This window comes from Malaclemys terrapin, chromosome 13, assembly GCF_027887155.1.
Source record: "Malaclemys terrapin pileata isolate rMalTer1 chromosome 13, rMalTer1.hap1, whole genome shotgun sequence".
Taxonomy (NCBI): domain Eukaryota; kingdom Metazoa; phylum Chordata; order Testudines; family Emydidae; genus Malaclemys; species Malaclemys terrapin.
This window is the reverse complement of record NC_071517.1, coordinates 40,869,612-40,895,979: the sequence shown is the minus strand read 5'-3', so window position 1 is coordinate 40,895,979 and position 26,368 is coordinate 40,869,612. Positions and strand designations below refer to the sequence as shown.

The 26,368-nt window shown below is 52.1% G+C and overlaps 2 protein-coding genes across 2 annotated transcripts; both read left to right on the top strand.

Moving 5' to 3' along the window:
- The first annotated feature begins 1,300 nt into the window (after positions 1 to 1,300).
- LOC128847509 (zinc finger protein 585B-like) lies at positions 1,301 to 9,220 on the top strand. The gene is made up of 5 exons (XM_054046987.1): positions 1,301 to 1,543; positions 4,591 to 4,677; positions 5,208 to 5,334; positions 5,862 to 5,975; positions 6,309 to 9,220. The coding sequence occupies exons 2-5, from the start codon at positions 4,654 to 4,656 to the stop codon at positions 8,138 to 8,140; spliced, it is 2,097 nt and encodes a 698-aa protein (XP_053902962.1). The 5' UTR covers positions 1,301 to 1,543; positions 4,591 to 4,653; the 3' UTR covers positions 8,141 to 9,220.
- A 7,735-nt stretch (positions 9,221 to 16,955) lies between these two features.
- LOC128847382 (myb/SANT-like DNA-binding domain-containing protein 2) lies at positions 16,956 to 26,211 on the top strand. Its single transcript, XM_054046773.1, has 3 exons — positions 16,956 to 18,020; positions 18,878 to 19,052; positions 26,187 to 26,211. The coding sequence occupies exons 1-3, from the start codon at positions 17,483 to 17,485 to the stop codon at positions 26,209 to 26,211; spliced, it is 738 nt and encodes a 245-aa protein (XP_053902748.1). The 5' UTR covers positions 16,956 to 17,482.
- Positions 26,212 to 26,368: the final 157 nt, after the last annotated feature.

The following is a 26,368-nucleotide window of genomic DNA, read 5'->3' as shown; positions in this document are numbered from 1 at the left end:
GTACATGGCAGAGGGGCATTGCTGGCACATGATGGCATATATGACATTAGTGGATGTGCTGGAGAGGTTTTAGCTGGGGGCTGTATGTGATGGCCAGTGGTGTTCTGTTAACATTATCCACGACCTACAACCTATCCTGGAAAATGATCCCTCACTCTCACAGACCTTGGGAGGCAGGCCAGTCCTTGCTTACAGACAACCCCCCAACCTGAAGCAAATACTCACCAGCAACTACACACCACACCACAGAAACACCAACCCAGGAACCTATCCCTGTAGCAAACCTCGTTGCCTACTCTGTCCCCATATCTACTCTGGCAACAGCATCAGAGGACCCAACCACATCAGCCACACCATCAGGGGCTCATTCACCTGCACATCCACTAATGTCATATATGCCATCATGTGCCAGCAATGCCCCTCTGCCATGTACATTGGCCAAACCGGACAGTCCCTCCGCAAAAGAATAAATGGACACAAATCGGACATCAGGAATGGTAACATACACAAGCCAGTAAGTGAACACTTCAATCTCCCTGGTCATTCTATCACAGATTTAAAAGTCACTGTCATTGAACAAAAAAACTTCAGAAACAGACTTCAAAGAGAAACAGCAGAACTAAAATTCATTTGCAAATTCAACACCATTAATCTGGGCTTGAATAGGGATTGGGAGTGGCTGGCTCACTACAGAAGCAGCTTTTCCTCTCCTGGAATTGACACCTCCTCATCTATTATTGGGAGTGGACTACATCCACCCTGATTGAATTGGCCTTGTCAACACTGGTTCTCCACTTGCGAAGTAACTCCCTGCTCTCCATGTGTCTGTATATAATGCCTGCATCTGTAGCTTTCACTCTATGCATCCGAAGAAGTGAGGTTTTTACTCACGAAAGCTTATGCCCAAATAAATCTGTTAGTCTTTAAGGTGCCACCAGACTCTTTGTTGTTTAAGTCAGGAAAGTTCCCCCCAATAGCGGGACCATGTCCCCGCTTACCTCTGTGCAAGTTTACTGGTTTCTCCTAAAGTTCACTAAGTATTTTAGAAAGAAGTGTCAGTGGCCACCATCCAGAGTTGCTGGCCTTACTCTGAGGCTGCCAAAAATTTGGTTGTGAGAACCCCTGGGCTAGATGCTCGTGTCGGGCCCTACTAACCCTAGAGCCTGTGAGTCTAACAGAAGCCAGACACAGAGAGGCGAGTCAAAGTGCGGTGGCAGGGGGCTGTAGATGGATGGGTTTATCGCTAGGACCCAGGGGCAGCTGGGAGGCGGCTCTGGGGGGAGCGATCGCTGGGCTCAGGCCCGGCAGCAGGAAGTGACTCGCAGCCGCTGCGGGGACTCTGGCTCCAGGCTCCTGGCGAGATCCCCGAGCCCCGGCGGCTGGTGCTGGGAGCCCGGAGCCCGGGCTGCAGCCGGGAGAGGGGAATCTCCAGCAGGGCCCTTCCCGCTGCTCCCCAGGAGCCTCTCCCAGGGCAGAGCCCCCAGCCCGGCCAGGCCCCTTCCCGGCCCGGCCCCTGCCCCAGGGGGCCCCGCTCGGAGGGAAGGTGAGAGAGACCCGCCCCCCCCCCGTCACCCCCGGGCTGCAGGGGGAGGTTTGGCCCCAGGCTGCTCCCAGCGGAGCTGGCTGCGATTCCCGCCCTGGGCCCGGGAAAGCTGCCGCCAGTTCCAGGTATGTGCGGGGCGGGGGCAGGATCACGTTGCCACCCATCCTTTCCACCCCTCCATCTGGTGCTTTGTTTCCCTGCCCCTGGCCGCGCTGGTATGGACGGAGGCTGCAGCTCAGGGAGATCTGAGGGGGGCAAATAGGAAGGGGCAGAAGGTGGGCCGGGGCCAAACTGAATGCAGGATGGGGGGCCCCTGGGGGCCGGGGAAGGAGAGGGGCCCGGGGCACAATCAGGGCCGTGGAAGGAGGGGGGCAGCACAGGCGCTCGATCTAGGCTGGTGGGGCCCTGCCGCACCCCCTGGCTTGAAGGGGTTTCCATCCTATCCAGGGTTTACAGTCTGGTTGAATGGATCTCAGCGCCCCCCACTGTACAGACTGTTTCAGCCCCCCTGCCTGGGACTGGGAGCCGGGGATAAGAATGGGGTACAGCCAACAGGGGGTGAACCTAGGGCTGGGGGAGGCAAGCTCCCCTCCCCACTGTAGGGGCAGGACCCCAGCCCCTGAGCACCACCCAATATCCACCCCCCCCACCCGCTGTGCATGTGGCCCCAGCCTCCCCAGCTCCAGGGCCCAGGGAGGGCACACGGCCAGCCTGAACCCCGGGGGCAGCCTAAGGAAAAGGCTCATCCGCTCCTCACAGGGGCCATGCACCCCACCTCTGCAGTCAGCTGTGACTCTCAGGCCTTGGCTACACTTACCAGGTAGTTCGACGGCTGGAAATCGAAGTTCTGGGTTCGACTTATCGCGTCTAGTCTGGACGCGATAAGTCGAACCCGGAAGTGCTCGCCGTCGACTGCGGTACTCCAGCTCGGCGAGAGGAGTACCGCGGAGTGGACGGGGGAGCCTGCCTGCCGCGTGTGGACCGAGGTAAGTTCGAACTAAGGTACTTCGACTTCAGCTACGTTATTCACGTAGCTGAAGTTGCGTACCTTAGTTCGAATTGGGGGGGGTAGTGTAGACCAAGCCTCAGCCAGCTTGGAAAACAGACGGGTTTATTGGTTGCTGGGAACACAGAATAGAACAGAGCTTGTTAGCACAGAAATCAGGAGCATTCAGCAAAAACCAGGAGACTGACCCACTTCCAGCCCCCCATCCTCAGTGAGGCCCAGCTGCTCTCCTCCCTGCTTTCTCTCTTTCCCAGGAAAACAGGTCATCTGGCCTCCCCCTTGTGGGGAAAAAGAACTAGGTAGCCTTCTTAATGACAACCAAAGTAACGCCGAAGGCCCAAATTCAGGCCCTCTGACAGAAGCTTTTTTACACAGACGGCCTTTACATAAAACAGTACAGGCCAGAGCCTGAACAAAACTAGGCTGTGCAATTCCCTGCCAAATACGGTCATGGGCCATGACCAAAGAAGGGAGGGGAGGAAGCCATGCGAAAGGCCTTAGCAACATGATAACTGCTTATAGATAAAGAACATGATAACTCCTTGGTGATGAAACATAGTAACGGCTTATACGAAGAAATTGCTTCTAGTAAAGGTCAGCTCCTTCTATGGCTCCAGTTACCTGCTATCAGCCAATCATATATCATCTTTGGGCTTCCTATAATAAACCTCCCCGGAAAACAATATGTACCCTGACGAAAAACAACACCCTCGCTGGTGCCAAGCCCCCCCATGTCAAAACCCCTACTCTTATTTTCGCATAAATGACGTATTATTTGTAATACGCTTGCGGTTTGATGGAATAAAGCAGCCTGCGAGTTGCTGCTGGGTATGACAGTTTTCGGACTGTTACCCCAACGCATTGGTATGTATTGCAATAAACTGGCCTCAGGCTTGACTCTGTGAACTAAAATCAATGGGTGGGTGACTTTTTCCAGGACACCCTGTCCCTTGGTTCTCCAACACTTTCAGCTGGCTGGCTCTTTGCAGAGGACGGGCTTCGGTCATCCCTTGCCAGGATACAGAATTTTGGCCATTCTTTATGCCCAGGCAGCCGCTCTGCAGTCACACCTGCCCTCTAGAGGTCTCTGCAATGATCACTCACCTGTATCCCACCAGATTGATACTTGAGTAACACGTGGGGAAACTGAGGCACACACTCGGTATTCAGAGAAAACATTAAAAACATTCCAGCTTCATCACACCCCTCTGAGACCAGCCCAGGGGCACTTTCTCCAGTGGCTGGAACCACTCTGACTATACCAGCTCCTGAGCCTCCAAGTGATGGAGAGACCTGGGGAAAGGGCTGGAGTGGGGCAGGGAAATGACTCTGTACAAAGGGTCCATTTCAGGGACCAGCTGGTGAGTTTGGCCTACAAGGGGAGGGGCTCCCTGTGTCTGTGAGTCCCAGAGCTGCTGCTCTCAGTGACACAGCCGGGTTCAACCCCCGTTACCAGTGTCAGTGACTGAGCTGCCTAATGAGAGCAAAGGCCCACGACAATGGGGCAGTCGCCCGTTCTCCCAGGGCGAGGGAAGAAGATAAAAGGGGAGAGCGGAGAGACTTGAAGGGCAGCAGGAGCAAGAAGTGGGGAGGGAGGTTCCCAGCTCCCAGCCCTGCCCAGATCCATTCCCTGCACCCCCGGGGCAGTCAGCTCTCCTGGGAACAAGGGGAGGAGTTGAGAGAGGAAAAGCCAGTTGCTCTGCTGAGCACTGCACTACTTACGGAGACGGGGGAGAGCTAGAGGGGTTACAATACACTGTGGGGCAGTGCCCTAAAGTGACTCCTTTGATTCTGCTCTTTTTCCAGAGTTTGGCTCAGAGCTGCTGTTCTGGGGAGGTTTAGAAGGGACGTGCTGGGTTTAGTTCTAATGTGAGGGGAGGGGGCCTGGCTGGGGTAGTAATGAACTAACTGGGCTTCTTCCAAGCATGGCAGTCATAGAATCATAGCATCTGTCTGCAGGGAGCGAGCCTTGGGGAATTAGGGAGTGACATGGATTCCAGCCCCTTCTGTAACCTCCCCCATCGCCCCTCTCGCCTGACAGGCTGAGGATCGCGTCCACATTTTGCTTCAGATCGTCCCGACTTCCAGGAGACAGGGCAGGGTAATGGCTGTGCTGGAGCCAGCTCAGGTAGGATATTTTTAGGGAGCTTTTGGTGGTGGGGGAGGGGTATTGTAGAGGGGTTAAACACACACGGTGGGACGGGGTCTGATAAACCTGCTAGAACATGATCAACCTGGGCCTGATTTTCTGAACAGGCCCATTGGCGTGTGGGGGGAGGGGAAACATTCCCATATTTCTGAACCAGGAAACACCCTGCTGAGCAGGGCTGGGAAAACTGACCAGACTCCCAGTGCTGGAGCCTGACCCCACTGGCCAGAGGCTGCTGTGAAATACAAAGGGAAGCCTGTCCCCGGCTCAGAGCTCTGCTTCCAGTATCAGCGTATGGCTGGCAGGTGTGTGGTAAATGACAAGAACCTGCCCTGCTCAGTCTGCTGCGGGGGACAAGGAGCTCTTGCTTGAAAAATCCCCCCCCTTGAAGCCTCCTGGCTGCTCTGAGCAGGGTGGGGGGAGGATTCTGCTACTCTGGCCCTCCCCTGTGACTAGAGGGATTGTGGCTGGGGCAGCAGGATCTCAGTGGGGGATTCTTGTTATTTCAGATGCCGGTGACTTTCGAGGAGGTGGCTGTGTATTTCACCCAGGGGCAGGGGTCTCTTCTGGACCCCGCTCAGAGAGCCCTCTACAGGGACGTCATGCAGGAGAACTACGAGACGGTGACCTCGCTGGGTAAGGGATTCCTGGCGCCTTGGTTATTGGAAACTGGGGGTGGGGGGAGTCTGCATGTCTGACACCGGTTAGGTTCTTCCCTCATCACTCTCCAATGAGACCAGAGAGTCAAAACCTAAGGCACATACTAAATCATCCCCACTCAACCCCGCTAGCTTGCAAGGTGGAGAAGCTGTGTGTTGTCCTGTCTGTGTTGTTTCTCAGTCCCACACAGAATCCCTCTTCTCCCTCCTCCTTGGGAATAGATCCAGCAATGTTTAGGGCTCTGGGCTCTGCAGGTTTAGAAATAGGCAGGGATTTAACACTGGAGCTGGGTGTGCGTCACAATTCCCCTCACCTCGCCAGACGTCTGCCTCCCCCGAGGGGGCTCAGTGACCATTTTTCTGTCCTCTTAGATTCCACATTCCCCAGCATGGCACAGGGACAGGTTCCGCTCATGGAATGTCCTTTCTGACAGACGCTCTCTCTGAGAGATGCTCTCAGTCCTCCGCACACCCTGATCTGGTCTGATTTCACTCTCTGCACAGGATTCCCCATTCCCAAACCTGACCTGATCAGCCGGATGGAACGAGGGGAAGAGCCGTGGGTGCCCGATCTCCAGGCCTGTGAGGAAAGAGAGATCCCGAGAGGCGCCCACACAGGTGAGGACTGACACACAAACCATCTGGGGAATGAAGGAAAAAGTTGAGAATCCCAGAAATGTGATATCAATAAGTGCCCTCAGTTCTTCCTCATCTCACGCAGGGCAGGGCTAGAGTCAGCAGATATCACTGACATCGCTTCCCACGTGTCCTGTTAACAGCAGGAGTTTCCTTCCCAACTTTTCTTCCCTGTAAAAGTTTGGGTGGGAAGTTGAGGCAGAATCCAATTGCTCCATCTGTGCAGCTTTAGTATGGTGGGTTTTCCCTTGGTGCTATTCCTCTTAATTTCTCTCCAGCACAAGACTCCTGTCTGGATTCTCTCTCTCCCCACAGGTGACGAGACAGTGAGTGAGAATGAGGAGGTGAATCAACAGCAGGATGTTCCTGGGTCTGGGGAATCACAGGGGACCTTTGTGAGAAGAGCTGAAGGGAATTTTCCCCAGTGCTTGGAACAGGGAGAAGCCTGGGGAAATTGGCAGAGGTCAGAGAGGCTGCCGGGAATCCACTCAAAGGAGCAAATGGATGAATCTGTTATATATGTGGAAGGACACAGGAATCCCACAGACCAGCAGACAACCCCCAAGGAAGACAAACATTATAAATGCCTCGGTTCTGTTACGCTTCAAGCAATAAATACTGGAGATAAAACACTTCAATGGTTGGACTGTGGGGAACACTTCAATAAGGGCTCAGATCTTGCTAACCATGGGAGAAGCCACCCGGGAGAGAGACCCTCTCAGTACCTTGAGGGCAGCAATTGTTTGATTTGGAAGTCAGCGCTGATTAGACATCAGAAAATCCACACAGGGGACAGACCACATAAGTGTTTAGACTGTGGGAAAAGTTTCACATGGAGATCAGCCCTTATTAGACATCAGGCAATCCACACCGGAGAGAGACCCCATAAGTGCTTGGAGTGTGGGAAAAGTTTCAAACAGAGGTCAGTCCTTGCAAAACATCAGGCAATCCACACAGGAGAGAAACCCCATAAGTGCTTAGACTCTGGGAAATGTTTCAGACACAGGTCAACCCTTCTTAAACATCAGGCCATCCACACAGGAGAGAAATCCGGTAAGTGTTTGGACTGTGGGGAAAGTTTCACACAAAGATCAAATCTTATGGCACATCAGAGAAAACACACTGGAGAGAGACCCCATAAGTGCTTAGACTGTGGGAAAATTTTCATACAGAGGTCAGCCCTTGTCCAACATCAGATACTCCACAAAGGAGAGAAATCCCATAAGTGTTTGGACTGTGGGAAAAGTTTCATGAAAAGATCAAATCTTATGGCACATCAGAGAATACACACTGGAGACAGACCCCATAAGTGCTTAGACTGTGGGAAAAGTTTCATACAGAGGTCAAACCTTCTCGTACATCAAACAATCCACACTGGAGAGAGACACCACAAGTGCTTAGACTGTGGGAAAAGTTTCAAACAGAGGTCAGCCCTTATCCATCATCAGGCAATCCACACTGGAGAGAGACCCCATAAGTGCTTAGACTGTGGGAAAAGTTTCACATGGAGGTCAAACCTTCTCGTACATCAAACAATCCACACTGGAGAGAGACCCCACAAGTGCTTAGACTGTGGGAAAAGTTTCAAACACAGGTCAGGTCTTGTCAAACATCAGACAATCCACACTGGAGAGAGACCCCATAAGTGCTTAGACTGTGGGAAAAGTTTCAGACACAGGTCAACCCTTCGTAAACATCAGGCCATCCACACAGGAGAGAAATCCCATAAGTGTTTGGACTGTGGGGAAAGTTTCACACAAAGATCAAATCTTATGGCACATCAGAGAATACACACTGGAGAGAGACCCTATAAGTGCTTAGAATGTGGGAAAAGTTTCATACGGAGGTCAAACCTTGTCCAATATCAGAGAATACACACTGGAGACAGACCCCATAGGTGCTTAGACTGTGGAAAAAGTTTCAAACAGAGGTCAGCTCTTCTCATACATCAAACAATCCACACTGGAGAGAGACCCTATAAGTGCTTAGACTGTGGGAAAAGTTTCACACAAAGATCAAATCTTATGGCACATCAGAGAATACACACCGGAGACAGACCCCACAAGTGCTTAGATTGTGGGAAAAGTTTCATATGGAGGTCTGACCTTGTTAAACATCAAGCAATCCATACAAGTGGTAGACCATAAGTGCTTGGACTCTGGGAAAGGTTTCAAAAACAAATCAGCCCTTCTAAACATCAGGCAATCCACACATGAGAGAGATCCCCATAAGTGCTTAGACTGTGGAAAAACGTTTCAAATAGATGTCATCCCTTTTTTTTACATCAGAGAATCCACACAGAGGAGAGACCCCATAACTGCTTAGCCTGTGAAAGACGTTTTAAATGGAGGTCAGAACTTGTTTCACATCAGGCAATCCACACAGGAGAGAGACCCCATAAGTGTCTGGACCATGTGAAAAGTTTCACCCAAAGATCAAATCTTATAACATTCAGAGGATCCACACAGGAGAGAGATCCCATTAGTAATCAGACTGGAAAAAGATTCATATGGAAGTCAGCTCTTATTAAACATCAGGCAATCCACACTGGAGAGAGACCCCATAAGTGCTTAGACTGTGGGAAACATTGCAGAAACTGATCAGTCCTTGTTTTACATGAGAGAATCAGGAAGACTCCATAAGTGCTTGGACTGTGGCAAAAGTTGTACACAGAGATCACATCTCATGAAACATTGGAGAATTCACACACGATCTCAACTTCTGTGAGAGCTGGCCCGAAAGAGTTAAGAACCTTGCCAGCTAATTGACCCAGCTTCAACCTTTAGAGACATGTTAGAAAAGTGTATAAATGGTATCTGGGGCCATTCCAAGTAATATTGACTAGAACTTTGAATTGTAACCTGGTATTGTTAAGAAATTGGAAGAAGATAGTAGTGCTGTCGATTAATTGCAGTTAACTTGCGTGATTAACTCAAAAAAAATCATCGTGGTTAGAAAAATTAATCTTGATGAATCACATTGTTAAACAATAGAATACCAATTGGAATTTGTTAAATGTTTCTGGAAGTTTTTCTACGTTTTCATATATGTTGATTTCTATCACAACAAGAATAGAAAGTGTACAGTGATCACAAAACAAAAATAGTATTTTTCAATTCACCTCATACAAGTACCGTAGTGCAATCTCCTTATCAGGAAAGTGTAATTTAAAAACATAGATTTTATTTCTATAAGTGCACTCAAAAATAAAGCAATTAAAAACTTTAGAGCCTAGAAGTCAACTCAGTCCTACTTCTTTCTCTGCCACTCGCTAGGACAAACAAGTTCGTTTACATTTACGAGAGAGAATGCTGCTTTGTTTCTAATTTATGATGTCATCCGAAAGTGTGAGAAGGTGTTTGCATGGCACGTTTGTAGCTGGCAATACAAGGTATTTATGTGCAAGATATGCTAAACATGCATATGTCCCTTCGTGCTTCAGCCACCATTCCAGTGGACATGCTTCCATGCTGACGATGCACGTTTTAAAAAAAATGCATTAAATTATATTTGTGACTGAACTCCTTGGAGGAGAATTGTATGTCCCCTGTTCTGTTTTACACACATTCTGCCAAATATTTCATAATATAGAAGTCACGGATAATGACCTAGCACATGTTTATTTTAAGGGCACTTTCAGTGCAGATTTGACAAAACGCAAAAAAAGTAACTGTGACGAAGTGGGACTGTTCTTAATGTTTCCTCTGAATACTGTGTGGGTGCCTCAGTTTCCCCTATACATTTCTTAAGTCTTCAGTGTGCATAAATGGCTGACACTCTTGTCTCCTGGCAACAAATGGCCGGGGCCCTTCCCCCCTGCAAGGGGATAGGTAAAGGTGAACAAAGAGATCAGGTGACCTCCTGGCCCGGGAAAGAGACAAAGGCCAGAAAGGAGGGGCTGGAGGGAGTTTTGCAGTTTGGAGCTGTCTGGGGATGGGAAGTGAGTGCAGACGGGGTTGTCAGGCTCGCTGGGCCCCAGAATGGACCTGTCTGAGGCATCCCGTTCTCTGTACCTACAAGCTCTGTTTTAGATCGTCCTCCTGTCATCTAATAAATCTCTGTTTTACTGGCTGGCTAAGAGTCACGTCTGACTGTGAAGTGGGGGTGCGTGCAGGACCCTCTGGCTTCCCCAGGACCCCGCCTGGGCGGACTCACTGTGGGAAGCGCATGGAGGGGCAAAGGATGCTGAATGCTCCAAGGTCAGACCCAGGAAGGTGAAGCCGTGTGAGCTTCTTGCCCTGAAGACAGTCTGCTCCAAAGGAGAGGAGGCTCCCCAAAGTCCTGACTGGCTTTGTGGGGAGAAGTTCCAAAGCATCGCCCGGGGACTCCGTGACAGCTGGTGGAAGCAGGGGATGTACTGCACCCCGTGGATGGCGTTTCTTGCAGTAAGTGACTGGGGAGCAGTAAAACGAAGGGGGGTTGATGAGGACTAGGCGTGCTGAAGACTCAGAGAGGGACGGTTTCAGGGGGCGATTAATCTCTGGGAGTGTGTGACCGGTGAGAAGGACGTTTGCAGTAATGGGGTTCCTCTGGGGATTGCAGCAACCAGTCTCGGGGTGGAGGAGCCTGCAGCTCGACCCTGGCAAAGAGGTGGTGACCTTGAGAAGGGCTGGCACACTAGGGGTTCTTTCTGGTGTGGGGGAATAGGCCTGGCTGGCCTCCCTTGCACCGATCAGAACATCGGCGAAGACACGTCATATAGGCCCGCGCTGCAGGCCACAAGCCTAAACTAGGCTTAGTGACACAGCCTCCTGCCAAACTCAGTCAAGGGTCATGACCAGAGGAGGGGAGGGGGGCCAAGGAGGGAAAGAATAAAAAGTCTCAGCAGCAGCACTAATGAAATATGTTCATGGCTGATAAAATATAATAACCACTTGTGTGAAGCAATAGGTAACTTTAGCTAAATGCAAACTGACTAAATGCAGCTTCTCCTTTGGGTGATCTGTGACCTCCCCCGCCGCCCCCCGGTGATTCCAGCTAACTGCCAAACTAGCTAATCATATATCTTCTTTGGGCGTCCTGTGATAAACCCCTATGCCCTTAACCGTAAAACCCCGGAAAAACAATATGTACCCTGACAAAAAAAACACCCCAACTGGTGCCAAGTACCACCATGGCGAAAACCACCAAGAAACCCCTCACCCAATAGGCACCCACTTCTCGTAAAATAATAAGGAAGGTACCGGGAAAAAGGGACAGACCCCAACTCTTATTTCACGCAAATGACGTATTATTTGTACCATGCTTGCGGTTTGAAGGAATAAAAGCAACCTGCGTGCTGTGCTGGGTGTGGTAGTTTTCGGACTGCTACCCCAACGCGTTGGTATGTATTGCAATAAACTGGCCTCAGGCTTGAGTCTGTGAACTAAAATCAATGCGTGGGTGACTTTTTCCACGACAGTTTGGGGGCTCGTCCGGGATCACTCGACGTCCCACCAGACCGGAGGACCGTGGACAGCTTTCACACCGATCCCAGGTGTCAAGTAAGAGACCCTTGTCTCTATTTCGGCTTCGGTGGGGAGCTGCCCGTAGGCTCTGGGTTCAGGTAAGGGCGCGCTGTGATCCGAACCTTTTGAGGCTAGGCTCATTTGCCTGACGCCTGTTTGTTTTGTGTGTGTCCGTTCTGTAACTTGTCTGTGTTGGGTTTTGTTTGTTTTGTGTTAGTTGGCTTCGTGTGGCTCAGCCTTCGGGGATTGGTCCCCCCAGAGGACGATTGACTGGCTGCTGGGTGACCCTGGAAAAGTGGATCCTACTGTGGGTAGGGCGGAAATCCAAGGAATCCCTGGATCCTACCATGGGTAGGCCGGAAATCCAGGGAATCCCGGAGCGGCCGAGGGGATTGGCAGGGCTCCCACCAGCAATAGGCTGTGGTAGACTGGCGAGAATTGCCCAGCAGGGCTCCCACCAGCAATAGGCTGTAGTGGACTGGTGAGAACTGCCGTAACAGATATCCCTCCTGAATTAGGTGTGCTGTGTGACTGTGGGTCGTAAGGGGTCCCCTATCCTTGCCTTTCCGTGAAGTGCCGAATTACTCCCCTCCTTGCTCGGAGAGCAAGGAGGTCCTGGGAAACCGCCCAAGTACTCCTGGGCATTAGAGTATCCCATCCCATTCTCTTAAAGGTGGGCCGGTGCTCTCTGCCAGAGGAGAGGTGTGCAGGGACCGTGCCTTTCCTAACCCTTTGTATGGCCGACCTACGACCGAAACCTTACCCCAGACCTTCCTCTTGGAGCCGTGGGCTCCCTCGCTCGGAGAGAAGGAGAGTCCCTGGAAATCGCCCACCGCACCAGAGGCAGTAGGGTATCCTACCCCCTTCCTTTAACGGATGGGCTGGTGCTCTCTGCCAGAAGGAGCGTGTGCGAGGACCTCCCTTATAAATCCTCCCCATTGGTGTGAATGTTGAGGAGTTAGCTTCACCTGAACAAGGAAGCTTGGGGATTGGCCTCGCCTGGAACGGAGGCCAGGGCTTACTGCACTATTCTAGTCTTGTTTAACTGTTCTTTCTGTATAATAGCAGTTGCTTTATTAAATAATTAATCCTCCCCTATGAGGGGGGGGTTGCATTGTCTAAATTTAATTCACTATATGTATATAGAATTGAGGTGAATCGAGCCCTTCGTGTTGTCCCCGGTCGGGGTGCTGCATCTAGTACCAACAGGGATACTACAAGTCTGCCGGGCTTGGTGTGGGGCCCTGGTGGGGGGAAGGGAACACCATCCCTTGTTTGGGGGTGGCTGGTTTTGTTTGGATTACCTTTGTGGCTCGGTAGGTGGTCCAGGCGAGGGGTTGTTTGACTGCTCACCTGCACCTGTTAAAGGAGGGTTTGTTCGGGCAAAGCCATCTGACCATGGGAACCTCACATCCAAGCAGGTCCCAGTGCCGGAAAAGGGCACTCCGGCCATGTATATGTATTCCTACTATGGACCCTTGACCTGCAAATTTCTAAAGGAGTGGAATTGGAATACCAGGGATAATCCAAGTTTGCAGTTCCCAGAGGAAGAGACTTTTAATTAAATCAAAAAGGGGGAATTGGAGAAACGTATTCGGGATGACCCTCTCCGCTTTAAAGAGGAGTTGGACGTTGTTATTAATTGCTATAACCCCACTATGGGAGACCTAGACCAATTCCTGAGAAGCGTAATGCCCAGAGAAACACAAAGGCGTCTTTATGAGACAATGGAGTGGACAGACAAAGTGGAACCAGATAGAGAACAGTTGGCTGAGATGAGAGGAAAATTGTTAGAAGCTATTCTTAAGGTCTGCCCACCAAAGGCCGATTGGACTAAAATAAACACTTGTAAACAAAATAAAGGGGAGAACCCTGCTGATTATTTGGACCGGTTAAAATCTAAGCATGCTAGATAGGAGTCCTCCAAGGACATAGATACTGGGGTCCATGAGGCTAGAGAGGCTGATTTCTGGTTCTCTTCTCTGCTGTGTGTCTCAGGGACACAGTCTGAGCTGGGATCCCGCCACCATCTGGAGCCAGGGTCGGATTCTCTCCCCAGGGATGGAGCCCGGAAGGAAAGTGAAGGTCGGGACCTCGTCACCAGCATCGATAAATGTCACCTGCCCCCGGTCACAGTCCAGACAAACCCGGATCCTGCTGGGGGCCCGGCTCAGGGGCAGGGGGGTCACAGGGGAGGTGAGAGCTTGGAACTGACCCACCCACTGCACAGCCCAGATCCCCCCCCCCAGGACTAAGGCTGATCCATCCCTTCCTCCCCACAGACTCTCTGGCCACCCCCACAGCCCAGCCTCCCCCACCTCCACCTCCCAGCAATGTCTCCCCGAGGTGAATCCCTCACAGCCCAGCACACAGGGCCGAGTGTCAAATCTCTCAGGGTTGTCGGGCAGTTGCTGCCGTGTGTCTCCACATCTCACACTTTTCCCATCCTCAGACAGAACGAGGTGGGGATGAGCCGTGTCTGGATCCAGAGTCACATTAACTGGGGAGAGAGAGAATCAGAGCATTAGGGGCAGAGCTCAGCCCTGGGGGAGGCTGGGACCATTTCTCACACTCCCCAGCAGCCCAGTTCTGGCTGGGACAGGCCTGGATCCCAGAGAGCTGCCTCTGTCCTGGGCCCCCGAGACTGAGCAGGGATGTCACTGCAGTTCCTCAGTCTGTGTAAGGAGACCCACTTGATTAGTTTCCCATTTGCTTGCATAAGCTTCAGCTCCCAGCTACCCCTGTTGGTTCTGTTCCATTCCCAGCAGGAGAGACACACCAAGAAAGGCTTTAGTGAGGAGGGAGGAGAGAAGCAGGTACAGTTTTGAACCCCAGAGGGAATCTCCCTCCTCTAATGCAGCCTCCATTCCCAGATCTGGGAACAGAGGAAGGTGCAGCATTGGGGAAGAGCTGCTTAATATCAGACAGTAAGAGGTGGCATTGGGTAGGGTTACCATATTTCAGCAAGAAAAAAAGAGGACGGGAGGAGCCCCGCCCTAGCCCCGCCCCTGCCCCTCCCACTTCCCGCCCCCCCAGAACCCCCAACCCTCCCCCCGTTCCTTGTCCCCTGACTGCCCCCTCCTGGGACCCCTGCCCCTAACTGCCCCCCAGGACTCCACTCCCTATCTAAGCCTCCCTGCCTCTTGTCCCCTGACTGCCCCAACCCTTATCCACACCCCCACCCCCAGACAGACCCCTGGGACTCCCACGCCCCATCCAACCACTCCCCACCCCCTGACAGCCCCCCCCTAGAACTCCCGACCCATCTAAACCCCTCTGCTCCCTGTCCCCTGACTGCTCCGATCCATCTCCCCACCCCTGCCACCTGACAGCCCCCCCCCAGAACTCCCAAACACTCCCCCCGCAACTTGTCCCCTGACTGCCCCCTCCTGGGACCCCTGCTCCTAACTGCCCTCCAGAACCCCACCCCCTACCTAAGACTCCCTGTTCCTTGTCCCCTAACTGCCCCCTCCTAAGACCCCCCCCAACTGCCCCCCAGGACCCTACCCCCTACCTGTACCCTGACTGCCCAAAACTTTCTCCACTCCCCCCAAAAAGCCCCCCCCCCACGTTTCTTGACTGCCACCTCCAGAACCTTCCTGCCCCCTGACCTCCTTACCCTGCTGCTCAGAACAGGGTGTTGGGCTCTGTGCAGCCGAGCCGGACACGTGGCTGAGCTCCCCAGCACAACAAAACCCGGTCCCTGGCCCTGCACAACAAAACCCGGTCCCTGGCCCTGCACAGTGCTGCCGGACTGGGCTGCAAGGGAGCTGCCGGCTCAGAATGCAGGGCGGATCCGGCTCCTCTACAGCTGCTCCTGAGTCCAGCCCGGGACTTCCCTGCAGCCCTCCCAGCCGCTCGCTCTGCTCGGCCGGGGGGGGGGAAATCCCGGACATTGTGAGTGCTTTACAAATTCCCCCCGGACGCTATTTTTAGCACAAAAAGGAGGACATGTCCGGGTAAATCCGGACGAATGGTAACCCTACTTAAGACCCATGTCTCTCTGGTGCTTGTGTAACCCACTGGTGTGTGTGTGTGGAGCTGTTACAGTTATAAAGGGTTGAATATTAAGCATAAGCTGGGGCAGCCTGTGCTTTTAGCTCTAGGGGTCCCTGGTTCAGTGCTGGGTGTGTCAGCCAAGGGAGCCTCTGTCACACCGGTTCTTAGCCTGGTGGCTCCTGTTTCTGTTTCCCTGCACAGTCTCCCCAGCTCTCGGGGACTCCTGGCTCTCTGCAGATGGCAGCGGGTGTGAGGGGAGCTGGCCCTGGGGCTCCTGCACTGTACAGGGGATGGGCTAACAAGAGATCTCCTGTCTCCAAGGCTCTCAGGCCACTTGTCCAGTCTAGCTGCAGGAGGGGATCTGGGGACAGACAGAGGGGGCCTGGGAGAGTCTGTGGAGCAGACACCTGGGACCAGACATGGAAATCCAGCTGTGGTGAGAAGGGAGAGCTTCCAGGGATGTGGCTGGTCACAGGGGCTGTCATATAGTTGAATACAATTTTGAAGACTATTTAATGCATTACACTGGGAAATTCCTACATTCTTGCAGCTGGATGGTGTGAGCTGAAATTATTTTCTTACCGGGGAAGGCTGGCACTGCTCCTTGTTTTGCTGGAGAATGCCTGGCTGGAGATCTGTAGCCATCTGTCACACGCCTTCATACTGCTGCTGTTTCCTGTGGCTGGGCACTGCAGGCAGGACTCTATTGCGGCAGAGTGTAGGGTTACCATACGTCCGGTTTTTCCCAGACATGTCCGGGTTTTCGGCAATCAAACCCCCGTCCGGGGGGAATTGCCAAAAAGCTGATCATGTCCGGGAAAAATACGGATGGGCACTTCCTCTCCCGCGACTGCTCTGCTCCTCCCCTGACTCAGACTTTGGCTCTGTTTAAGAGCCGAGCTGCCCGAGCGCTATGGGCTTCAGGCAGCCCCCTTGCCTCCGGACCCCAGCCGCCGGCCGGGCACTTCCCCTCCCGGGCTCTGGCGGCGCAGGGTCCGGAGGCAAGGGGGCTGCCCAAAGCCCGTAGCACTAGCTCGGGCAGCTTGGCTCTTAAAGAGAGCCAAAGAGTCAGGGGAGGAGCACAGCAGCTGGAGCCTGGGAGGGGAAGTATCCGGCCGGAGGCGCAGGGTCCGGAGGCATAGGGGCTGCCCGAAGCCCGAGCACTACCGGCTTCATGGTTTGCCGGGAAGCCTCCAGACCCTGTGCCCCCGGCTGGGCGCTTCCCCTCCCGGGCTCCAGCTGTGCTGGGGAAACGCCGGCCGGGGGCGCAGGGTCTGGAGGCTGCCCGGCAAACCATGAAGCTGGTAGCGCTTAGGCAGCCCTTTTCATGTGGCTGGGAGGGAGGAGGGGGAGTTAGGGCGGGGACTTTGGGGAATGGGTGGGGAATGGGCGGAGTTAGGCAGGAAGGGGTGGAGTTGGGCAGGAGGGGGCGGAATTGGGGTGGTGCCGGGGGTGGGAAAGGAGCGGGGCAGGGCCCCGTGGAGTGTCCTCTTTTTTTATTTTTTAAATATGGTAACCCTAGCAGAGTGGATCTGAGATCAGAACAGGGCCGGTGCAACCACTAGGTGAACTAGGCAGTGGCCTAGGGCGGTAAGTGGTTGGGGGTGCCCAGGGCTGTCCTCTGGCATAGGCAGCTGGGTAGGGCACCTGAAAATTTAGGGCACCACTGAGTTTTAGGCCTGGTCTACACTACGAGTTTAGGTCGACTTTAGCAGCGTTAAATCGATTTAAGCCTGGACACGTTCACACGACGAAAAGGGCCCTTTAAACCGGTTTCTTTACACAACCTTCGACGAGGGGATTAGCGATAAAATTGGCCTTTGCGGGTCGGAATTGGGGTAGTGTGGATGGAATTCGACGGTATTGGCCTCCGGGAGCTATCCCACAGTGCTTCATTGTGACCGCTCTGGACAGCACTCTCAACTCAGATGCACTGACCAGGTAGACAGGAAAAGACCCGCGAACGTTTGAATTTCATTTCCTGTTTGCCCAGCGTGGAGAGCACAGGTAACCACACAGAGCTCATCAGCACAGGTAACCGTGATGGAGTCCCAGGATCGCAAAAGAGCTCCAGCATGGACCGAACGGGAGGTACGGGATCTGCTCGCCATATGGGGAGATGAATCAGTGCTAGCTGAACTCCATAGCAGTAAAAGAAATGGCAAAGTATTAGAAAAGGTCTCCAAGGCCATGAAGGACCGAGGCCATAACAGGGACACACAGCAGTGCCGCGTGAAAATTAAGGAGCTACGGCAAGCCAACCACAAAGCCAGAGAAGCAAATAGAAGGTCCGGGGCAGAGCCGCAAACTTGCCGCTTCTACGCGGAGCTGCATGACATCCTAGGGGGTGCAGCCACCACTACCCCAACCGTGTGCTATGACTCTGTCAAGGGAGAAACACACAGGGAAGAGGGTTCGGGGAACGAGGAAGATGAGGATGGAGGTAATGTAGGTAGCTCACAGCAGCAAGGAAGCGGAGAAACCGGTTTCCCCAACAGCCAGGATATGTTTGTCACCCTGGACCTGGAACCAGTAACCCCTGAACTCACCCAAGACCCTGAGGGCACACAGGGGACCTCTGGTGAGTGTACCTTTGTAAATATTACACATGGTTTAAAAGCAAGCGTGTTTAATGATTAATGATTAATTTGCCCTGGCAATCGCGGCCAGTACAGCTACTGGAAAAGTCTGTTAATGTGTATGAGGATGGAGCGGAAATCCTCCAGGGACATCTCCAGAAAGCTCTCCTTCATGTACTCCCAAAGCCTTTGCAAAAGGTTTCTAGGGAGGGCTGCCTTATCCCGTCCGCCATGGTAGGACACTTTACCACGCCAGGCCAGTAGCACGTAGTCTGGAATCATTGCATAACAAAGCATGGCAGTGTATGGTCCCGGTGTTTGCTGGCATGCAAACAACATCCATTCCTTATCTCTCTTTGTTATCTTCAGGAGAGTGATATCATTCACGGTCACCTGGTTGAAATGGGGTGATTTTATTAAGGGGACATTCAGAGGTGCCCGTTCCTGCTCTTCTGAACAGAAATGTTCCCCGCTGTTAGCCACGCGTTGGGGGGAGGGGTGAAGTGATCATCCCAGAGAATTGGGTGTGTGTGTGGGGGGGTGGTTTAGTTGGGTTTGTGCTGCATGTTAACCCGGAAACCGCAGCCCCTCCTTTTACATTGAAAACCCATTTTAAATGGCCAACCCAATTCATCCTTGATATGGGAAATGAGGGCGCTGCTGTTTGAAACCATTCCCATATGTTACCATGGCTTCCTGCAAGCCGAAATCTGTTGCCTGGCACTGCGTCAGTGATCTCGCATACCAAACCGGCAGGCCCTCACTATAAGAGGAAAAATGCGACCTTGTAACGAAAGAGTGTACCCATTGTTCTCTAAAATGTGTCTTTTTTAACCACCTCTCCCTTCTCCTCCACCAGCTGCAAATGTTTCTCCTTCACAGAGGCTAGTGAACATTAGAAAGAGAAAACGGAGGACGTGGGACGATATGTTCACGGAGCTCCAGATGTCCTCCCACACTGATAGAGCACAGCAGAATGCGTGGAGGCAGTCAATGTCAGACATGAGAAAAGCACAATATGAACGAGAGGAGAGGTGGCGGGCTGAATCGCGGGATGAACAGAGCAAGTGGTGGGCTGAAGATGATAGGTGGCGTCAGCTTGCTGACAGAAGGCAAGAGTCAATGCGCCATCTGCTGTAGCATCAAACTGATATGCTCCAGCGTATGGTTGAGCTGCAGGAAAGGCAGCAGGAGCAGAGACTGCCGCTACAGCCCCTGTGTAACCAACAGCCCTCCTCTCCAAGTTCCATAGCCTCCTCACCCAGACGCCCAAGAACACTGTGGGGGGGCCTCCGGCCACCCAGTCACTCCACTCCAGATGATTGCCCAAGCATCAGAAGGCTGGCCTTCAATAAGAGTTAAAGTTTTAAAATGCAGTGTGTCCTTTTCCATCCCTCCTCCCCCACCCATCCCAGGCTACCTTGGCAATTATCCCCCTACTGCTGTGAGGAATTAATAAAGAATGCATGAATGTGAAATAACAATGACTTTATTGCCTCTGCAAGCGGTGCTCGAAGTGGGGAGGGGAGGGTGGGGTGGTTGGTTTACAGGGAAGTAGAGTGAACTGGGTGGGGGCGTGGCGGAGGGTTCATCAAGGAGAAACAAACAGAAGTTTCACACCGTAGCCTGGCTAGTCACAAAACTCGTTTTCAAAGCTTCTCTGATGCGCACCCCGCCCTGCTGTGCTCCTCTAACCGCCCTCGTGTCTGGCTGCGCGTAATCAGCGGCCAGTCGAGTTTCCTCAACCTCCCACCCCGCCATAAATGTCTCCCCCTTACTCTCACAGATATTGTGGAGCGCACAGCAAGCAGCAATAACAATGAGGATATTCTTTTCGCTGAGGTCTGAGCGAGTCAGTAAGCTGCGCCAGCGCACTTTTAAACGTCCAAATGCACATTCCACCACCATTCAGCACTTGCTCAGCCTATAGTTGAACAGGTCCTGACTACTGTCCAGGCTGCCTGTGTACGGCTTCATGAGCCATGGCATTAAGGGGTAGGCTGGGTCCCCAAGGATCACGGTAGGCATTTCAACATCCCCAATGGTTACTTTCTGGTCCGGGAAGAAAGTCCCTTCCTCCAGCTTTCGAAACAGACCAGAGTGCCTGAAGACGCGAGCATCATGTACCTTTCCTGGCCATCCCACGTTGATGTTGGTGAAACGTCTCTTGTGATTCACCAGGGCTTGCAGCAGCATTGAAAAGTACCCCTTGCGGTTTATGTACTCGGTGGCTTGGTGCTCCGGTGCCAAGATAGGGATATGGGTTCCGTCTATGGCCCCACCACAGTTTGGGAATCCCATTTCAGCAAAACCATCCACTATTGACTGCACGTTGCCCAGAGTCACTACCCTTGATATCACCAGGTCTTTCATTGCCCTGGCAACTTGGATCACAGCAGCCCCCACAGTAGATTTGCCCACTCCAAATTGATTCCCGACTGACCGGTAGCTGTCTGGCGTTGCAAGCTTCCACAGGGCTATCGCCACTTGCTTCTCAACTGTGAGGGCTGCTCTCATCCTGGTATTCTGGCGCTTCAGGGCAGGGGAAAGCAAGTCACAAAGTTCCATGAAAGTGCCCTTACGCATGCGAAAGTTTCGCAGCCACTGGGAATCGTCCCACACCTGCAGCACGATGTGGTCCCATCAGTCTGTGCTTGTTTCCCGTGCCCAGAATCGGTGTTCCACGGCATGAACCTGCCCCAGTAACACCATGATTTCCACATTGCTGGGGCCTGTGCCTTGTGAGAGGTCTATGTCCATGTCAATTTCCTCATCACTCTCTTCCCCGCGCTGCAATCGCCTCCTCGGCTGGTCCGGGTTTCGCCTTGGCATGTCCTGGCTCTGCATATATTCCAGGACAATGCGCGTGGTGTTCATAGTGCTGATAATTGCCGCGGTGATCTGAGCGGGCTCCATGATCCCAGTGCTAGCTATGGCGCCTGGTCTGAAAAAAGGCACGAAACTAGTATCTGACGGACCAGGGGAAGGAGGGAGGGCGGTCCGAGTGATGACATGGCGTACAGGTACAGGGAATTAAAATCAAGAATGGTGGCTGTGCATCAGGGAGAAACACAAGCAACTGTCACACAGAATGGTCCCCCCAAAGATTAAACTGAAAACCCTGGGTTTAGCAGGCCGTTGATTTCACGGAGGGAGGGGAAGCAAATGAATACAGAACAAATCTATTTTTTACATCTTAAGATGACGGTGCAGCATGACTGATAGCATTCGGCATCTTCTGGGTTCTTGGCAGCAAGTACTGGGGGCTTGGCAGTTAGTGCACTAAGACTGATAGCCACCTTTTTTCGTGTATGATGACGATGGCCTTCAGGCCTGTTGCACGATCTGCTGCTTAGGGAAGACTCTGCTAATGTGCGATGATCTAACTTGTAATAGGATGGTTACCAGTTGTAATACACTAGGGTTACCATCCGTCTGGGTTTCCCCGGACATGTCCGGCTTTTTCAGCCTTAAATGGCCGTCCAGGGGGGATTTCTTATGAAGTAGAAATGTCCTGCGGAGTGTGGCGTGGCTGATTGGACGCCTGGCCTGATTGAAAGCAGGGGGGGAGCAGGGGGCACAGAGGCTGCGGGGGCGAGGGGGTGCAGAAGCTGCAGGGCGAGTGGGGAGCAGGAGGCACAGAGACTGCAGGGGGGGTGCAGAGGCTGCAGGGGGCACAGAGGCTGTGGGGGGGTGCAGAGGCTGCAGGTCGAGTGGGGAGCAGGGGGCACAGAGGCTGCGGGGGGGTGCAGAGGCTGCAGGGCGAGTGGGGAGCAGGGAAGCACTTAGCAACCTCCAACCAAGATCAGAGCGGGAGGGAGGAGGGGGAATGCGGGGTGCTCAGAGAAGGGGGCAGAGTTGGGGCAGGGACTTTGGGGAAAGGGTTGGAATGGGGGCGGAGAAGGGGTGGGGTTGGGGCAGGGAAGGGGCGGAGTTGGGGCAGGGCCAGGGGCGGGACCAGGGCCCCCTGGAGTGTCCTCTTTTTTAAATGTTTGAATATGGTAACCCTATAATACACCATCTACTGCCAAAAGGCAAGGGGCTGGTGCAATGCAGCCCTACGGCTGCCAGCCCTACAGCTGCCAGCACCCAGATCGCCGATGAAGGCTACCAGTCATATTGCACCGTCTACCACCAAAAGGCAGTTAGCTGCTGCTGCTGCTGTGTAGCAATGCAGTCCCACGTCTGCCGGCACCCAGATGACATATGGTGACGGTGAGCCGAGCGGGCTCCATGCTTGCCGTGGTATGTTGTCTGCACAGGTAACCCAGGTAAAAAGGCGCGAATCTATTGTCTTCCGTTGCTCTGACGGAGGGGGAGGGGCCTGACGACATGTACCCAGAACCTCCCGCGACACTGTTTTGCATCATCCGGGCATTGGGATCTGAACCCAGAATTCCAATGGGCGGCGGAGACTTCGGGAACCGTGGGATAGCTACCCATAGTGCAATGCTTCGGAAGACGACGCTAGCCTCGGTACAGTGGACGCGGTCCGCCGACTAGAGCACATAGAGCATTTTATGTGGGGACACACACAATCGGCTGTATACAACCGATTTCTATAAAACCGGCTTCTATTAATTTGACCTAATTTCGTAGTGTAGACATACCCTTAGTGTCCACCCTCCTGGTTTTCCTCTCCCTGTTCTGACCCTTCCTGCCAGCTCTGAGTCTTCCTGGGAAGGGGATCTAGTAGTTAAAAGACAAAAAGTCTCCAGCCTGCCAGACTTATTAGCACAACACTGAAACTGTTAAAGAGCCATTCAAGGGGAAATGAAGCCATGTAATGGGCATTTGCCAACCCCCAGGTATCTACTGTCAGTTTCTGAATGTCCTGACAAAAACAGTTGTGCATGACGGTAATATTTACTCAGAACATGTCAGTCTACAGGACCTTAATTTAAAATTTGCTTTAAAAATATTTCATTAGTGAGCTGGTGAAGATTATAAAATCACATCCCTAAAAAATCCTTGCATAGATTTTTTGATGCACAGTCATCTTTAGCCTTAAATGCTTGGATCTTCAGACATATGGTTTTTTAAATAAATTCTTCAAAAGACCACCCTTATCTATAATAAACATTTGAATTACTATAGTAAAAAAACGTACGTCCAAAGTATTCCTGTCCTTTCTGTCCATCCATTTCTCCCTTCACCCCCTCTCCCCCTCCCCCCACAGTGAAGGAAGCAAAAGCCCTTTGCTTCCAGATAGCTGGACAAAAGAGTTTCCCTTTCTTTACTTCTGACTATCTGATGAACTAGTTTTAAGCAAAATCAGTACCTTAGTAAGATATAAAATCCTTTGTTATGCCTAAAATCTTTGGAAACATATTTTTTAAAGTTGGTGACATTTCGTAAACATTTGTATTGTTATGGAGATCACACACAGTAAATTAGTGTTCCCTTTTTCTAAGAGCAATGAACATTGTTCTGAACACAGTAAACCTCTGTGACTGATTAATTTAAAATAATGTCTGTTTCAGTGAGTTAAATATATCCATTCTGTGTGAGGGAGAGGGTATAGGGGTCTCTGTGGGGAACTGTGACTCTCCGCCACCATGAGGCAGGCCGGGTGTCTTGTTATTCTTTCTGCCTTGTCCCTCCGCCCCTGCCCCTGCCAGGCTGCAAGCTCAGGCTGCCATCGGTGTAGGGGCAGCAGTATAATAACACTGCATAGGGCCCCATAAATCCTAAGGATGGCCCTGGGGGCGCCAAAAAGCAGTGCCCTGGCTCGGCAGGGAGGAGCCGCCTTCCGGAGGCACTGGAGAGGGGGAGAACCTGGTCTGAGGAGCAGCCCTGGGGCACGGCTGGGCCGTGGGCAGGCTGGCCCCTGTGGTCTGTAAAGGCTCGTTGGGATTTGCCCCTCAATGAACCGATGTTACGGGGGGTGGAAGTTTCACCTAGGGTGCTCTCTCTTGTGTGGATTGCCTGATGGGTAACAAGGCCTGATCCCTGAGTGAAACATTTCCCACAATCCAAGCCCTTGTGGAGTCGCTCAGCTGTGTGGATGGCCTGATGTTGAACAAGGTTTGACCTGTGTATGAAACTTTTTGCACAGTCCAAGCACTTATGGGGTCTCTCTCCTTTGTGGATTGCCTGATGTTTAAGAGGGCTGACCGGTTTCGGAATCTTTTCCCACAGTCCACGCACCGATAGGGTCTCTCTCCTTTGTGAACTGCCTGATGTTTAAGAAGGTCTGACTTCCAAATGAAACTTTTTCCACAGTCTAAGCACTTATTGGGTCTCCTGTGTGGCTTAGCTGGAGGTATCTATAATGTTTTTCTTCTGTGTGGCTTCTCTGATAGTTATTAAGGTCTACGTGGTTAGAGAAGATTTTCCCAGGGGACAAGCACTGAAGGGGTTTCTCTCCAATACGGATTGTCTGATGTGTAACAAGCTGTGAACTCAGAATGAATCCTTTCCCACACTGCAGGCAGTGGCAGGGTTTCTCTTCTTGTCTCCTCCTGTACATTTAATGGATTCATCCACTTTCTTCCTTGGGTGGTTTCCCATCAGCCTTTCTGACCTGTGCCAATTTCCCCAGGTTTCTCCTTGTTCCACGCACAGGGAATAATTCCCTGCAGCTCTTCCCACAAATGTCCCCTGTGATTCCACTTCCCTGGGAATTTCCTGCTGTTGAGTCTCCTCCTCATTCTCACTGACTCTCTCAGCACCTGCTGGGAGAGAGACAATCCAAACTGGAGTCATTGTGATGGGGAGACAGAGGAATAGCACAGAGGGAAAACCCAACACAACATAGTTTCAAAGACTCAAGCAATTGGATTCTGCCTCCACATCCCACCCAGACACTCACAGGGAAGGAAAATTGGGAAGGAAACTCCTGCAGCTAACAGGATGGGCGGAAAGCCGTGAGCGATATCTGCTGACTACAGCCCTGCCCTGGGTGAGATGAGGAAGAACTGAGGGTGCTTACTCACACCATATTTTGGGATTCTCAACTTTTTCTTGCATTCCCCAGATGGTTTGTGTGCCAGTTCTCACCTGTGCGGTCACCTCTCAGGATCTCTCTTTCCTCACAGGCCTGGAGATCGGGCACCCACAACTCTTCCCCTTGTTCCAGCCGGGTGATCAGATCAGATTTGGGAATGGGACCTCCTGCTCATGGGATAAAATCAGACCAGATCAGGGTGCATGGATGATTGAGAGAGTGTCTGTTCCAACCAGCAAATACTCACCAGCAACTACACACCACACCACAGAAACACCAACCCAGGAACCTATCCCTGTAGCAAACCTCATTGCCTACTCTGTCCCCATATCTACTCTGGCGACACCATCAGAGGACCCAACCACATCAGCCACACCATCAAGGGCTCATTCACCTGCACATCCACTAATGTTATATATGCCATCATGTGCCAGCAATGCCCCTCTGCCATGTACATTGGCCAAACTGGACAGTCCCTCTGCAAAAGAATAAATGGACACAAATTGGACATCAGGAATGGTAACATACATAAGCCAGTAAGTGAACACTTCAATCTCCCTGGTCATTCTATTCTATTACAGATTTAAAAGTCACTATCATTGAACAAAAAAACTTCAGAAACAGACTTCAAAGAGAAACAGCAGAACTAAAATTCATTTGCAAATTTAACACCATTAATCTGGGCTTGAATAGGGACTGGGAGTGGCTGGCTCATTACAGAAGCAGCTTTTCCTCTCCTGGAATTGACACCTCCTCATCTATTATTGGGAGTGGACTACATCCACCCTGATTGAATTGGCCCTGTCAACACTGGTTCTCCACTTGCGAAGTAACTCCCTGCTCTCCATGTGTCAGTATATAATGCCTGCATCTGTAACTTTCACTCTATGCATCTGAAGAAGTGAGGTTTTTACCCACGAAAGCTTATGCCCAAATAAATCTGTTAGTCTTTAAGGTGCCACCAGACTCCTTGTTGTTTTTGTCTGTTACAAAGGACATTGTGAGTGGAACTTCTCCCTGTGCTCTTCTGGGTGATCATGGAACCCAAGAGGTCGGGAACATGATCACTGAGCCCCCTTGGGAGAAGCAGACGTCTGGGGAGGTGCGGGGAATTGTTACGCCCTCACTAGGCGTTCCCAGTATTTGTGCTCTTTGGGGGCCTTGCTGACACACACACACAGCTCTGGAGTTCAATCACTGCTTATTTCTAAACCTGCAGAGCCCAGAAGGAAGATGAACAGTGATTCTATTTACAACTGAAAAACAACAGACAGGACAATGAATGAATTTTGTCCTCCTGAAAGCTGGAGGGATGGGGATGAGCTAGCATGTCCATTAGGTTGTGACACCGCATCCCACTGAAGGAGGTACAAAGATGCAAGCCTTTCTCACACGGCAGCT